At 39.1% G+C, this 16,250-nt stretch overlaps 1 protein-coding gene across 5 annotated transcripts; it reads left to right on the forward strand.

The window, feature by feature from the left end:
* The first annotated feature begins 440 nt into the window (after positions 1–440).
* On the forward strand, positions 441–15,896 carry LOC117293652 (E3 ubiquitin-protein ligase MYCBP2-like). Of its 5 annotated transcripts, XR_004519450.1 has the most exons (6): positions 5,351–5,553; positions 11,628–11,780; positions 12,891–12,930; positions 13,788–13,910; positions 14,322–14,429; positions 15,012–15,896. XR_004519450.1 is itself a non-coding variant. In XM_033776037.1 (5 exons), the coding sequence occupies exons 2-5, from the start codon at positions 11,748–11,750 to the stop codon at positions 15,210–15,212; spliced, it is 417 nt and encodes a 138-aa protein (XP_033631928.1). In that variant the 5' UTR covers positions 441–836; positions 11,628–11,747; the 3' UTR covers positions 15,213–15,896. The 5 variants fall into 5 exon arrangements, 3 of the variants coding, with proteins under 3 accessions (XP_033631928.1, XP_033631927.1, XP_033631929.1); XM_033776037.1 differs by lacking the exons at positions 5,351–5,553; positions 12,891–12,930 and adding an exon at positions 441–836 and having other exon boundaries at positions 13,836–13,910; XR_004519449.1 differs by lacking the exon at positions 12,891–12,930 and having other exon boundaries at positions 5,367–5,553.
* The last annotated feature ends 354 nt before the right edge of the window (positions 15,897–16,250 follow it).

Genomic DNA, 16,250 nt, shown 5'->3' on the forward strand with positions numbered 1-16,250 from the left:
AACGATGATTACTGTTACCAGCCCAATATGTATAATTGATTGGGGTTAATTTCTGCTTTCTCTATAGAACCACGGGTATATGATCACCAATAAATCAAAGTTCAAGTACACCTTCTTTTCACGGCGCTTAAAGTAATAAGTTTTAATTATTATTATTACTATTACTAATTTATTAATAAACTTTTTTTCTTCTAAATGATTGATGTTTCACCTTCTGCCAGTGTTATCAGTATCAAGCTAAGTTTTGAAACATGTAGAAGTTGTTTCAGCACAGGAAATCACACCATACTGATTCGTTCACACTTGACAGGTCGAACACGTGACAATCACAACAATCACTCTCGTTCCCAGCTGTACTACCTCATAGTTCAGTCGTACCCACCATTAGTAAAGGAAAGGACGATGTCACACGGTTCCCGTGAAAACGAGGTTATTTGTTTACCTTTTGCGTTGTAGATCTAGACTTGGTTCCCTTTGAGTTGAAGTTTGATCTGGCGTTATTCACGAGCCCCGAAATGTCACGTCATCAGATGTTCAGGCTTCTTAAAATGGGGAATTTTACTAATATTTCAGAAGTATTAATGTTTGTTTACAAATAAGTCTTCTAAACCCATCTGCACTAACAATACAAAGTAGTCGCTCGTAAAGGAGTTTGATTTTTTATTTCGAGCGAGTGGGTAATTGGTCTTCTTATGCGCGCTACCGCTAGGTTCAATTTTTGAGAGACCATCTACACAGCAGGAAGACAACATGGGCGCCACCCCAGCTGTTTTTGTCTTGCCAATTTTGGGGTTCATCTAGCATAGGAAGCATCCATATTCTTCGTCAAGGACAATGTATGTATGATTGATATTCATTTTATGTGTAACTGTGTGTTAACATAACTGGTGCCATGTTTCCATGTGATGTTCGTTGAACCATGGAGGAAGGAATCTCCATGGTTGAACTATGTTGTTAATTCCCAATCAACAAACGTCTTCAAAAATGGCATTGACGACTACCTCACCAAAAACATTGACATGTATAGCTTTGCAGGATGCTCACCTCAGGATATATGGAAATATATCATCCACTTCAGCTGCTCTACACATTGACTTTGTTACTTCCCATTTAGTACTTTTGCAGTAAGTTTTTGTGTGAATAATGGGTGTTTTATAAGGCTTCATTTAGCCTTCATTATGCAGAGCCCGAATCTACAGGTATAAAGAGTAAAATGTGTATTGTAAATTATACTTTGCATGTCATAGATTTACGCCACACTGACGTCATGTGTTGGTACGATTACTCACACATGTGAACAAAGCTAGCCCCATAAATCCTCGGTCCAATACACTTCATATCCTTGGCCCCATAACGTCTGATTTCATGAAACTTTATTCAACTGCGTAAGTTCACTTGCACAACATTTATTGCGCAACCTATGCCATTAACGTTGCGCAAGTGGTCCTACGCAGTTGTGTTAAGTTTCGTGAAAGCTGCTGAAGTTGTAGATCGCCCTATCACTTGGAATTGGTCAAACATACATCACTGGTTTGGGTAAAAATCAAATGAATTTTTAATGCGAATGATTGGCCTGATGCATGTATTATGTCGGTTGCTTATAACACAATGGATATGTAGACTGGATCCTTATGCTGCGTTATAGTAAAACATTTATATGAACAAAGCACCAGTCTACTTACATCACTTGTGCTACAATGTCATGAAGATTTGACAGCTGCAACGGCTGGAAAAGCGTATACCCTGATCTTTCACCGCTTTTTTATGTATTTATTTAAATTTTTCAATAATTAGGCCTACATGATATTTTTATGATTTTTATGCCCTTCAGAGGCAAAGACATGATTTTTATGCCCTGCAGAGGCGAAGCCACTAAAGGGGCATACTGTTTCTGACATGTCCTTCCGTGTGTGCGTGTGTGTGTGTTTGTATGGCCTATTCTCCGGGGAAATTTTTCAATAGGGACAATAGGTCCTCACTAGACGGTTTTTTGTTTTCAGATGTCCTCTGTAGTCATTTGTGTACAAAACCAATGGCGATTGCTTCAATACAGGAACAACAGAAAGTACAATAGGTTTCCTCTAACATATAATGGGGCACTGTATATGTCTGCATGCGTGTGTATAAATAATTTATAACTCAGAAGGACTCAAACTTTTTTTGTTGATTGGTCCTGTCCTGTGATCCCACCACCCCCAGCCTGTCCTTTTTGGACTATAGGCAAACAAATTTGTCATTATGGCCAAAACAAAGCAAATGTGGGGGGGGGGGGGGTTGGCGGGTGGGGGGGGGGTTGGTGGGGGGCACATCCCCTCATTTACACAGTGGGGGACACTATCAAAAGTGCCTATATTGCACCAGGAGCACTTACGACCTGAAATTGTCCTCCGGGCCCTAATGCTGGCCCTGAACCATACAGCGTAAATGACATAACTCCCGTTATCTCCCCACCCTACATTTCAAGATGAATTGACGCCCATGATTTCCTCATAGGGTAATAAGAGGTTTGTTTCATGTCCAATTCATAGGTACTGCTGTAAAGCAAGGCATTAAGGGTTCAAATTTGAACACCAAAATGCTAAATAGACTTAATAAGGCAAACATTGGCTCCTGCTGACAATATTTTATTGATGCTTCCAAAAGACCGTTGTAGTAAGATCTCTCTCTCTCACCCAAGTTTCATTGCTTTAAGACCTGGGCCCAATTACATGGCTCTGCTTACTGCCGAATTCTGCTCTTATGATCATGATTCCCCGCTTACGTGCAAGCGCGAATATCTGCGCTATCCTTGTAAGCATAGAATGCCTAGTAACGTCAAGTACGCAGGCGCAGAAGCCAAAATTTGCTGCTAACCCGTGAATTACGCTTGCTGTAAGCACAGAATTTCCTGCTTCCATAAGCGCCGATTTTGTGCTTAAAGCCATTGGACCCTTTCGGTTCAGAAAAAAAAAAAGTTCACAGATTTACAAATAACTTACAGGGTTTACAGAAGGCAATGGTGAAAGACTTGTCTTGAAATATTATTCCATGAAATGCTTTACTTTTTGAGAAAACAGCAAAACAATATAAATTCTCGTTAACGAGAATTACGGATTTATTTTAAACACATGTCATGACACAGCAAAACGCGCGGAAACAAGGGTGGGTTTTTCCGTTGTTTTCTCTCGACTCCGATGACCGATTGAGCCAAAATTTTCACAGGTTTGTTATTTGATATAGAAGTTGTGGTACACAAAGTGTGGGCCTTGGGCAACACTGTTTACCGAAAGGGTCCAATGGCTTTAAGGTAAGCAGAGCCATGATGTTGGGCGATGCACTAATGACTCTACAGCGGTTCAAATATTGCCAAAACTGTGAAGCAAACTGGGGGGTACCCCCTAGGTAGAGAGTTAAGCTAAGTAGCCATATTAAGTCAAACACAGGCTCCTGCTATTTTAATACTAAAAAAAACTGCTGACAATGTTTTATTGATGCTTCCAAAAGACCATAGTAAGATCTCTCTTCCACCAAAGTTTCATTGCTCGACAAACTGGGCCCAATTTCATGGCTCTGCTTACTGCCGAATTCTGCACTTACGATCACTATTCCCTGCTTACGTACCGAATTTCTGCGCTAGCCTTTTAAGCGTAGAATGCCTAGGCTGTGAAATACGCTTGTTGTATAGGCACAGAATTTCCTGCTTCCTGTATGAAAAATAAAAGTTAATGAAGATACAAACTGTTGAATTTGTGAATTTTTGCTTTGTTGTCTGAGTCTGGGATGGATGGGAACAATCATGCGTCCAGTTGTTTATGGAATATGATGCTAAAACAAACTTCTTCCTTTTAGGAGACCTTTATGACGGTATTAATTAGGTATGTCATGTGACATTCTTAATAGCGAGGGGGGGGCTTGCGTTTCTGGCTAATTAGGTTTGTCATGTGACATTTCTTTAAAAGGGTAGGCGGGGGGGGGGGGAGGTGCACTTCTGGTTAATTAGGTGTGTCATGTGAATATTCGTTAATAGCGAGGGGGGGCGTTGTACTTTTGCCTTATTTTTTAGGCATGTCATGAGACATTTCTTTAATAGGCGGGGGGGGAGGGGGCGCGGGGGATAGGGGGTGCACTTCTGCCTAATTAGGTATATGTCATGTGACGTTTCTTTAATGGGGAGGTGCACTTCTGGCTACGTCATGTGACATTTTATTAAAAGCGGGGGGGGGGGGGGGTGCACTTCTGGCTAATTAGGTATGTCATGTGGCATTTCTTTAGATTTCAAGTGACGTTTCCTTAATAGCGGGGGGGGGGGGGTGTTGGACTTCTGCCTAATTAGGTATGTCATGTGACATTTCTTTAATAGGGGATGGGGCTTTGGGGATGCAGCTTCTGCCTATGTCATGTGACATTTCCTTAAATGGGGGGGGGGAGGAGAGGTGCACTTCTGGCTAATTAGGTATAAGTCATGTGACTATTCCTTAAAAGGGGGGCGTGCACTTCTGGCTAATTAGGTATGTCATGTGACATTTTCTTAATAGAGGGGGGAGGAGATACTTCTAATAAGTATGCCATGTGACATTTCTTAAATTAGGTATGTCATGTGACATAGGGGGTGCACTCTTGCCTATTTAGTTATGTCATGTGACATTTCCTTGATAGCGGAGGGGTGGGGGTGTACTTCTGGCTTATAGGTATGTCATGTGCATATCCTTAAATATCGTGGGGATGGGGGGTGTTGCACTGCCTAATTAGATATGTCATGTGACATTTCTTTAATAGGGGGGGTGGTGCTGGAGGTGCACTTTTGCCTAATTAGATATATGACATGTGACATTTCCTTAAGGGGGGGTGCACTTCTGGCTAATTATGTCACGTGACATTTCCTTAATAGCGGGGGTGGGGGTGCACTTGTCAAGGTATGTCATGTGACATTTCCTGACTATAGGGGGGGGGGTGGGTGCACTTTTGGCTTATTAGGTACGCACGTGACATTTCCTTAATAGCGGAGGGGAGGGTGGGGGTGCATTAGGCTTCTACCTAATAAGTTTGTCATGTGACACTTCTTTTATAGGTGGGGGGGGGGGGATTGCACTACATCCATGGCACAAAACTGCACTGCACTACATTGTATATAACAGTAAACTAAACCAAGCTGCACTGAAGTACACACTACAGTGCACTAAAGTAAACCACGCCACATTACACCAAACATTTAATCTAAGTTTAGTTGAAATATTAAATTAATTCACATAAATGTTTTAATTATTTTCACAATATTTTTAACTTATAAGTTAAACTACACTACACCAATCTAAAATAAGTTAAAATAAATAACTTACACTGCACTGATAAAAACAGCACTAAATAAACTAATCTAATCTAGAATAATTTTTAAAATTATATTTATTTGTTTTTCTTTCTGGGATTCTCGCCTCTTGAGGGCGCTGTGTTGCAGCCAGTGTCTGTTTTTTTCCTACAGTTACAGATGAACACAAGTCATAACGTACAAAGATTTTACGGAACACCTTTGCTATGAATTTGTGATTTTTTCCTAGACCCTACAGACCTTGGACACAGGTAGATACATCTTGACTTATTATATTTCCATTTACAGTAATAATTTTGGTGTTTGGATGATCAAAAGAAGTGTTTTTGATGACTTGTTTTGAAAGTTCTCTAACGTTAACGAAGTGCATGTGTTTTTATGCAGCATCTATTTCGTGATAATTTGTTCATAGATGGTTATATCGTAGGAGGTCCTGTTTCCGTGGTTACTTGCAGTTTTGCACTTGTTTGTAATTGTATTGTAATGTAAATGCAAAAAGCAATAGATATAAAATAAGTTTCCGGTGGGTTCAAACTGAAGAATTGGTGACCTGTTTAATTTGAAATACTTGGCTGCTCTCTTTGATTGAAAAAAATTAAAAATAAAAGGGTGACCTGTTAACTGTTTAATTTGAAATATTTAGCTGCTATGCTATCTTGGAGAAAAATAAAATTAAAAGCCCTCATCCACCTGTTTTTGGAAAAACTGTTTGTTTGTTATAATTTATTTGGCTTTATCATCAATTGACCGTAAACACATAATAAAATAAATATCTACTTTTGTTGGAGTAGTAGTATGCACCATGTACATGTACATGTAGCTACAATGTTGATCAGTTGTCACAATAATGATACCCCCCCCCCCTAAAAAAAACCCCACCAAAACAGGCCCACTTGCTGCAGATTATCCTAATAGACCATTACAAAACGATCCATGGTCACAGTGGTTTGGGACCCACAAACTTCTTCCAAAATTGACTTTCCAGTTTTTGTTGACGCTTTTACTGGACATATTTATTGAAACTTTTCAAATAAAAAAATATATATTTTGAGGTTTTCACATGGAAACTGACATTTCATTACCAAGCCTCTTTAATCATAATTTTTATGGCAAATCTTAATTTGATCGATCTGTTATAAAAAGAGTCGCTTTGCTTAAAGCCTTGGTTGCTTTAATAATCTATTTGCCTTGAAGCCGCTTCATTACTCTTTCGTTTGATGTATAATTTATTTTGAAACCTTTCCCCAAAATAATTAAAAAAATTAAAAATTAATTGTTTACATTGCAAAATTAAGGAAAATAAACAAAAATCAAAACGTTGGATATTTTCTCAATCGGCCACCAATGGCCAATCATTTCTGGTTTCTTTTCTCCCTATAAAATGATAGAGTAAAACTACTTGGCAATAAATAATAAAATAGCGCACAAATCCCACCAGATAGCCTTTATTATCCTGGAAATTAAGTTTTCAGAACGCTGTTGTGAACCAAAAACATTGTTAAACACCATACATCTATACTATTAAAAGCGTAACCCACGCCATCTTGGATTGAAAACTAGAAGGTCCAGTGGCATGGCATCCTTGTGGAATCCAACACGGTTGTGTCGTTACAGACTTCGGGTTGCAAGTCTACAAAACCCTGAACCGAACTCCCTCTTACGAGTTGTCTGATTGGCTGGAGTCACGAGCAATATCTCCTAACATGTGTGGTTGTCTGGTTTTGATATGGGCCACCTGTTGGTCTAAGGGGGGGGGGGGGGGAGGGGGAGCTGTAGGCTGCACACAGAGTCACCTCTTTAGGTTTGAAGTGGGTGGCAACCTTGGGCTCCAATTACCATTCCAGAGTGACTCATTGATGTTTCACAGAGGGGTAAATGGCATTGTGTACAGTATATACCATTTTGTACAGGGGGGTTAATATGGCGTGTTAAATAAAAAACATAAGGCTTAAATACATGCATCTGTTACATATGTGTTTATTACCAGTAAGTCACTCATGTAGGCCTACCCAACTTTCCAGCATTTTTTAAACGCATCAAACATCAGCAACCCATTGTTGTGAAACTTTATTTGTTCCATTTAACTCTGCACCATTAGTGGTACAGTCCATATTTATGTCATCCCCCACACACAGAACGTACACACGCAAAAGTTGAAACATTTTCAAAAAGAAAGTAAATACATTACTGATTCTTTTCATATACATGTACATTGTATAGGTTTTGCCAGTTAAACCTACAAAAGAGTACATGAAATCACCGTTTAAGAATAGTATGCTTTCATAGTTACGAACTTTGTGAAACGTAAATGGCTGTTTTGAAGCTGTAAACGAACATTCCATTCAAAGTTCTGAAGCAACAAAATTGTTAGAACGCAGTTTGGTCAGGACTCGGGATGTAGATTTTGCCAAATCCGTTTTGTATTAAGCAATTGGCCGTCAGGGTTTTGTTATCGAAAGAGCCATTTGTGCAGCTGAATCAAGTACTTTTTACGAATTTCTCCTTACAAAATTAACCAAACTGGCCTACAAACCCTTAAAACAATAAGGCAAATGTTTTCTGAAAGTGAATTAAGTGAGAGGGTGTAGGGGTAGCTGTCATACAAACCCTCAAAATAACTAGGCAAATGTTTTCTGAAAGTGAATTAAGTGAGAGGATGTAGGAGTAGTTATTAAAGACCAATAAAATTACCGTTTTTATTATTTTAGTTCGTATAGGGTTCCACAGATAAATATGATAACATATATAATTGGATGTTTTATCAGGGGACTTCGTCACGCAGGGCACGCGCCCCGGCGGACGTTCACCAGAAAGTTTACATGAGAATTAATTGATATGAGAATAAACTAAAAATTAATGAGGCCGACACTCTGTTACTCCCAAAGGCGGTTGTAAAAACAGTAGATTAGATGTTGCACAGCATGATCAGAAAACTCGCTTTATTTGGTGCTCAGACAACTTTGTTTGCGCCGTTGGACGTACGCTCAATAAATCACGATGAATGGGGCCTTAGATTCTAAAATCGTGTACACCTCATTGGAAACAAAGCAAAAATCATTCAACAGTTATAGCAACCAATCATTAAATATTTTTATTTTCAATACCTGTGATATTTTTTAACAGGACTCGGGAAAGTATACAGTGCTAACACACATCGGTGTATGGGTAAAAACCAAAATTAATATTCTTTATCCCCGATGCAAATTTAACACTATTATTTTCAATACAATTTTGCAGAAATTGACTTTGTCGTTAAAGTGCATACCAACTGACACATTTTTTTGTTTATCTGCTGTATACCAGAACTTCTTCGAAGCCCTCTTTTTTATTCAGATAAACTCTGTGGCTATTAGTGGCTGTGATTATGAGTTTGTTTTAAAAGAGGTACCACTTTCACACAAGCCTTTTTAGTCGGATTTCTCCTCTGCTATTACTATTAGCAGCGGTGATAATTGTTAATTGGGGAGACCAGACTTAGACCACTCAAATCCGTGGCTATCGGTGACTATGGATTTGTTGCTAAGGGAACCAAATACCACTGCTGATTCCAATTCAGCGTGTTATACATTGTCCGATTGGCCCATCTCCATATAAATTAACCAAAACTGGACGTACAGACCCTCAAAATAACAAGGCAAATGTTTCACAAAGTTCGTAACTACGTGTATAATGAAAGCAGTTTGGGCGGGACTCAGGATGTACATTTTGTCAAGTGTAACTGAATTATACCAAATGTGCTCAACACAATAAAATAAGTGTGTCCTTGAAGCAGTGTACATGCTATATTTTTAGTCGACTAAGCATTATTACCCTTACAGCCATCTTAGCTGGGAAATACTCAGTGCAGTGGATAAATTTGACACAATGACAAAAGCCGATTGAATTAAAACTATGCGTAAAAGAGGCGAAACATAATCCACATTACGGATAATGCGTTGGCCCGCTCGATCAACACTAAAATATTTCAAAATACCCTACATAGCATGCCATTATTGCCAAGTATACCCATCCCCAATATTAAAGCTCAACTCCGGAAAAAAAACACCAATTCCGCGAAGCGCGGCACCCCGCTAGTTTACATTACACACAGAAAACATACATGTAGCACCCTCTGTTGACTTAAACACCACATCATTCAAACTGCCACAAGAGGGCGCAATTTCTCTTTATTCATGTTATTCTGTCACAAAATATGTGAATCATAAGGTTTATTGTCGATCATTTGATTTCAACAGGTGGTGCCCTTCGCTAGGGCCTGCTGGGATAAGTAAGGGTAACTTTCTGCTGATACTACATCGACAATAGACCTTATGACACGGATCGGTAAATTGTGTATTATTTTAATGGACAACAAAAGTTTAATCTGCCTAAAGATGACATTGAGACATGCTTGAGATATTATAAAGGTATTTTGACTAATTATAATAGGTAATTTGACCGAATATTGTACTGAAACTTGTCGATGTCTGGGTCACATAGGGTTTTCAACCACTGTGCATGGTGTAAATTAACTTTATACATTTTGACTTTATTGCAACATTGCAATGCAACTCTCACTTTGTGGCGATGTACAATGACTGAAGTGCCGACCGCCAGCCACACTGCAAATCGCCACAACGGACAGCAAATACGCCGCCAATCGTTGTGAGCTTTTTTCTTTTTTTTTGGGGGGGGGGGCGTTGCGGCTATAAGCCAGGCGGCTTATACATGTCAGCCGAAAATCACAGTAATTCAGCTCCGACAGATCCTACTCCTAGAACTACATGTATGAGGTTTGTTTCACTATCGCCACAAGACGATAGCGGAACAAGCTTCATAGTTGTAGGAGTATACATGTAGCCAACCAAGGTAGCCCTATGTAGGACTCTTCCTCTTTGCTGTACACAGATACAGAGTCTTAGATATGAGGGCCTGTTTCTGGGCCTGAGTTTATGAAGCTTTGAATTGTTTCCGTCCTAGAAACAGAGCCTCACATCAAGGACAACACTGTAGTATAATAAATACAAACTTGAAAGGCCTCCAGAGCTATATAGTTATTTGGCATGGTGATTGTCTCTCTGTGCTTGAGCAACTTTGTGCTGTAAAATATTCCAGTGTTAGTGTATCACAAAGTAATAGGAGTTCCTTATATTATTGACATTCTGCCAAATCTATTCAATTGAGATCTTGCTTTTCAAAGCAAGAAGATGTATCCTACAGCATGTTAGCACACACATACTTGATTTATTTTATCATTGATCTGCATTGTATTGTATTTTGTCAAGGATTTGTTCACGCATCCTTGACAAGGATGCTGTGAAAACATCTTGCCACAGCCTTGTTTGTGGCATTATGCAGGCCTGGTACTTCTTGGAGGCAAGGAAGGTGATTGCCTCCTACAATGTACGTTCTCCCTTTATGAAAGAGCAATTCATTGGTGCCCTTGCCCTTCCAAAAACAAGGATGCATTATGATTTATATTATTTGTGGAAGTGTCGTTGCCGAGCGGTTAAGAGCTCCAAATTCAAACTCTGGTGTTTCTGATCAGCAGAGTGTGGGTTCGAATTCCCAGCCGTGACACTTGTGTCCTTAAGCAAGACACTTAACCATTGCTTCGTCCTTCAGATGGGACGTAAAGCCGTTGGTCCCATGTGTTGTGTAAACGCATGTAAAAGAACCCAGTGCACTTATCGAAAAGAGAAGGGGTTCACCCCGGTGTTCCTGGCTGGATTGGCAGCATATTGCGCCATAGCACCTTGTAAACCATTACATGGTGCTTAAGGATTAGGTCTTATATCTCATAATTCGCCCCACTCCTTGCAGTAATAATACCTGGCGCTTTGTATCCTTTGGCATAAGGTGCGTTATAAATATGGTTATTATTATTATTATTATTATTATTTTATTTTAGGCCTGTTCGGTACATAGTAGGCTCCCTACATTGTAGGGTGTCATGGCTGAGCGGATAGGAGCACTGAACTCCAGCTCTGGTGCGCTTGTTCAGCAGAGTGTGGGTTCGATTCCTGGTCGTAACACTTGTGCAAGAGCAATGACACGTAACTATAGATGCTTCTCTCCACCCAGGGGTAAATGGGTACTTGTGAGCGTAGAGATGGTTCTTGTGATTGATTTTGCCGAGAAATGCATAATTTTGCACAGGCTGTATACTCCCCAGGAAGCTGAGATGGTTTAAGGAATGAATTAAGGCCCAGTGACTAGGGGTAATAATGTTGGAAGCGCTTTTAGGTGCCCTTCGGGTGTGAAAAGCACTATATAAAAACTGGTTATTAGTATTACTATTATAGTGGATTGCCTATAACCAAATAAATTTATCTTTGGTCTGCAGATTTGATGAGTTCCACTTTGGCAAATTCATCAATGTATCTCAAGCAAGTGTTCTTCTTTGACATCCATCCACCACTTGGCAAGTTATTGCTTGCAGGAGCTGGCTACATGGCTGATACCAATGTCACGTTTCCCTTTGAGAGGATCGGGGATGGTAAGAGAATCATGTTGTTAAGGGTGCGTTTTAATTACCCAAACCAGAAGCATGTTTGAGCTTTGGTCATTGGTTGAGCGCTTTTTCGTGCTTTTGATTGATTCACAGTAACAGTGACGAGGCTTGTCCCACCAAACAGTAACCGACTTAAAAGTAACTATAAATATAAATATGAATAGTAAACTTGCGGGTACAACCATGATTAAAATCTCTTTTGAAGGAGTGGTGGCTCTGAAAAGAGCCGGTTTGGTCTTCCTTGGCGTTTCAAACAGTATACTTCTGCTCGTCTTTCTCCTGAAGAAGAGCAGAGTATACTGTTAGAATTATCAAGACCAAACCAGCTCTTTTCAGAGCCACCACTCCTTCAAAAGAGATTTTACTCAGGGCTATTTATATTTATAGTTACTCTTATTCTCCACACCATGCAAAGCTTCCAACACCACACAGTAACCAACTTGTTGGCTCGGTTAGGCTTATAGCTTCAAGATGGCTGACTCTAAAAATGTTTTCAATTAAATTCCTTAAAAAATCGAATACCCTGAATCATGACAACTAAATAATGTTTATAAAATCACAAAGACTAATTTCCAAAAACTACAGCCAAAGTACATGTATGCACTGCAAAATTGCGTATCCAAATTTGATACAATATTGTTTAAAGGGGTGTTCTACATGTAGTTGTTCACTTGTAATATTTATGACATGAGGCTGTATCTGAATTAGAGGGCTATAGCCATGTCATGACTATTTTACATCTTACCTGATGAAGTTTTCATTCCACAAAGTTTTTCCTGTTAAAGGGACATGTTTCCTTGGATCAGGCGAGTTAGTCTATAGAATAGAATGCATAATTGTTAGAAAGATACCTTTAAAAGTAGAATATAAAGACCCACACAAACATGCCTCAAAATTGCATGGTTTTCCTATTACTTGGCATGCTTGGTGATCTAACACGGCGGCCATTTTGTTCAGTCAAATTTTTACTCCACTAACTGGCGGACTATTTTAGTTTAGAAAGTAAAAGGCAGATCACAACCACGCAATGTTGAGGCATACTTGTGTGGATCATTGCATGTTACTTTAAAAACATCTTTTTATCATTTTTCATAGACCAACTCACCAGGGCCCAACTTCATAACGCTGCTTAACGGTAAGCAAATTTTCATGCTTGATGTAGCAGAAAAAATGCTAAGGTGCAAGCGTACAATGTATTTCACAAGTTAGCAGAAGAATTGGACAGCCATTTTGCGCGTTTACCGTTGATTTGCATTGTGACGTCATATTATTTTGTGCGGTAAGCACCGGAAGGTTAGCATGCCTCTTCGTGTGCTTACGGTTAGCAGCGCTATGAAATGAAAATCACGCAGTAAGCACAAAATCAGCCGCTAAGCCGTGCTATGAAATTGGGCCCTGATCCAATGCAATGTGTCTCTTTAATAGCAACTTTCAAATGCGGGCTAAGATGACCCTTTGACTTGTCCCAGAAACTGCCACAGAGGGTATGTTATTGTCAACTATTCATTGTGAACTACTATCTAAAGACAACAGTATGTCAAGGGAAAGAATGCCACAGAGGGTATGTTATTGTCAGCTTGTCATTGTGAACTACTATCTAAAGACAACAGTATGTCAAGGGAAAGAAACAGTAGTGTACATACTCTGTCAACATTGTGTTTTAGAAATGGTTATTTTAAAAAATTTGTAACTAAAATGTTGAAGTCGAAGAACTTTTTCCAGTTTCATTGAAATTGTTGAACTTTACTTTTCATTTGGGTGTATTAGCCGGCTGGAGTAAAAGTCGCAGAGTTTGTTGAAAGCTTTAATGGTCCAAAACAACAGTATTACAGTTTTTTATTTCTTTCATTGTCTTCAGAATTGGATTGATGCTGTGCAATTGAACAACATTTATTTAACTATTGTTTGAAGTTTTGCATGATGTGGATAAATTTGAAGAAACTATAAATACATAATGAACTTAAGAGTACACCCATGTACAAATCTCTTTAGTGGGAGTGTTGGCTCTGAAAAGAGCTGTTGTACTCTGCTCATCTTCAGGAGAATGCAGGACTACCGGTGGTGACGGATCTTGTGAGTTGTTTGCTGGCTGGATGTGCAGGTGACCTTATTCCGGTAAGCATAATTTTGCTGGGCTTAGCTATTTTGTTGTGTTTAAACAGCTCTATGAAATTGGTGCTGGTACAATTGGTTCAATTAAATGTAGTTTTATAAGACATGAAGGTTTGCATGGTGGAATGATAATGAGAAATATTTTTGCGGTGACATGTACGTAGATAAATCTCTTTTGATAAAAACGCCTTTGCAGATTTTAGAGCGAAATTTGATAAAGACGCATATACTCTTTCCCTGATGGCGGGAAGAGTATGGAGTCCAACTGTTGAGTCCACCCATTTATCTCACAACCACCATCAATCAAAAGAGATTTATTTAGATGGTATCATGGCAAATATGTTTCATAATTAAATGCATTTATGTTATTATGTTTCAATGTTAATGTTGGTCTTTTCTGTCTGGTTTCTCCAGGCTTACTATGGAGGTGAAGCTCGCTGCGATCAAGATATTGGGATACAGGGTGACTATGACCTAACTGAGTTAGTGTGTGGAGCATGCTCAGATGTATCCAGGGCTCAGGTAGGGGGTTTTAAGCCAAAGTTTTATTTCTTGTTTTTATGTATTGTTTTAAACCCGGGGAGACCAACACTGTTTTTTTTTTTATGGTGCCCAGTGAGACAATGCATTAAGCACAGACCCGAATAAGGGGGCAATTCCTCCCCCCACATACAAATACAAAGACAGCTACAAGTATACTGAGCCAAAAGCATTATAAAGAACAAAGGGTCAAAATCAGCTGTGAAATTACTGATTACATAGTTAACCCTTTTATGGATTATTTATTTGAGTATTAATTTGATCATATGGACGCATTTATTGTTCATTCATTTGTGAAAGTCGACCACTCCAAAACAAGGTCACAATAGCATCCTCAAGCGTCCTCTTTCCCAATAAAAAAACTGTGCAGGGCGTGCGGTCTCTATTTTTTGTTTTACAACTAGTTTTACGGTCGGCAAATAGAAGAGTTAATACAACATTTAGGGAATTCAGAAGATATGAACATTTTTTGATTAAAACATTTTGCAAACAATGGGTTTTTTTTCCAACCAAATTCCTCCAAACTCCAACGCTCCGTCTTTCCTCTGATTTGATTGACCTCAGATGTGTCCAAAGCATGGGACAGATTTCCTGGAGTACAAGTGCCGCTACTGCTATTCAGTTGCTGTGTTCTTCTGCTTTGGTCGAACACATTTCTGCAATGCTTGCAACGATGACTTCCAAAGGATCACCAGCATTCCAAAGCCAGATCTTCCTCACTGCCCGGCTGGTAAGAGTTTACTGGGGTTGGATAGGGAAGGATAGGGAAGGATAGGGGGTGGAACATGGGTGATAGTTGAAGTGTTGGTGATAATTCCATAGTTCCCGATCAGTCAAAGTTGAATCTTGTGTCTCCAGTGACTATGCTCCAACATTCTGACTTGTAAATCATCATTCTCTGCAGAGTTTTTACATACCTGGCTTTATGCAGAATGTGTACAGCTGGATTGAGATTTTGTATTGAATTCTTGACTGCATTTTCTACTTGGTGGATGAAGGGAGTTCTCAAAAACGAAAGAAAAAAAAAGTGAATGTTCCTTAAAAGATACACACATTTGCTATGTAAATTGTGACGTCAATTTTTTGAAGTAGCGTGAAAGTTTGCAGCTGCCAACATGTTCCCACATCTTAAGAGCTCATCTGTCGTCCTGCCAGACTATGTGAAATATAAACAATGGTTGAGTCTCTCAAATGCTAAAAGAAAATTATTGCAAATCATTTCTGAGAAAATGGAATTTAGCTGTTGCAAACTGCTTACCAACCAAAAGGACCTATGGTATAAGTGCAAAAATTAGTTGATGACCCGACACTTCGAGATAGACTCTGCTAGGGTCAAAACGTCAGACCATTAACTATGTTTTGAAATCATTTCTTAATCAGATGTGTACCAGCAGTCGTTGCATAGCAAACTTGAGATTTGGGGAGTTTTTATATTAATGGACATTTATACAGCTAGCCTCCCTCAGTAATGTTGAGTCTTATTTTGCGAAAGACTTAAATGCTCAATCTGAAGAGGGGAAGCTTCACATTTTTAAGATGTTGTTCACTATGCTTTTTTGAAGAGCTTAGTAGAATTTATAAACTATTGGAGTTGGTTCGTGTTTGGTCATGGGTGGGGGTGCCATGTCAACATTTCTTTACCGACATACTTTATTCAAAACATACCAAGTATGGTTCACGTAAAGCCATTAGACACTTTTGGAACAGAAATTATTTCAAAGTTCACAGATTTACAAATAACTTACAGGGTTTACAGAAGGTAATGGTGAAAGACTTCTCTTGAAATATTATTCCATGAAATGC

Source organism: Asterias rubens, chromosome 8, assembly GCF_902459465.1.
Source record: "Asterias rubens chromosome 8, eAstRub1.3, whole genome shotgun sequence".
NCBI classification, from domain to species: Eukaryota; Metazoa; Echinodermata; class Asteroidea; order Forcipulatida; family Asteriidae; genus Asterias; species Asterias rubens.

Coding starts and splice junctions, on each gene's coding strand:
- LOC117293652 (XM_033776037.1), top strand. CDS start 11,748: ATGTCACGTTTCCCTTTGAGAGGATCGGGGATG. Junction 13,911..14,321: donor GTGCAGGTGACCTTATTCCG/GTAAGCATAATT, acceptor TGGTTTCTCCAG/GCTTACTATGGAGGTGAAGC. Junction 14,430..15,011: donor CAGATGTATCCAGGGCTCAG/GTAGGGGGTTTT, acceptor GATTGACCTCAG/ATGTGTCCAAAGCATGGGAC.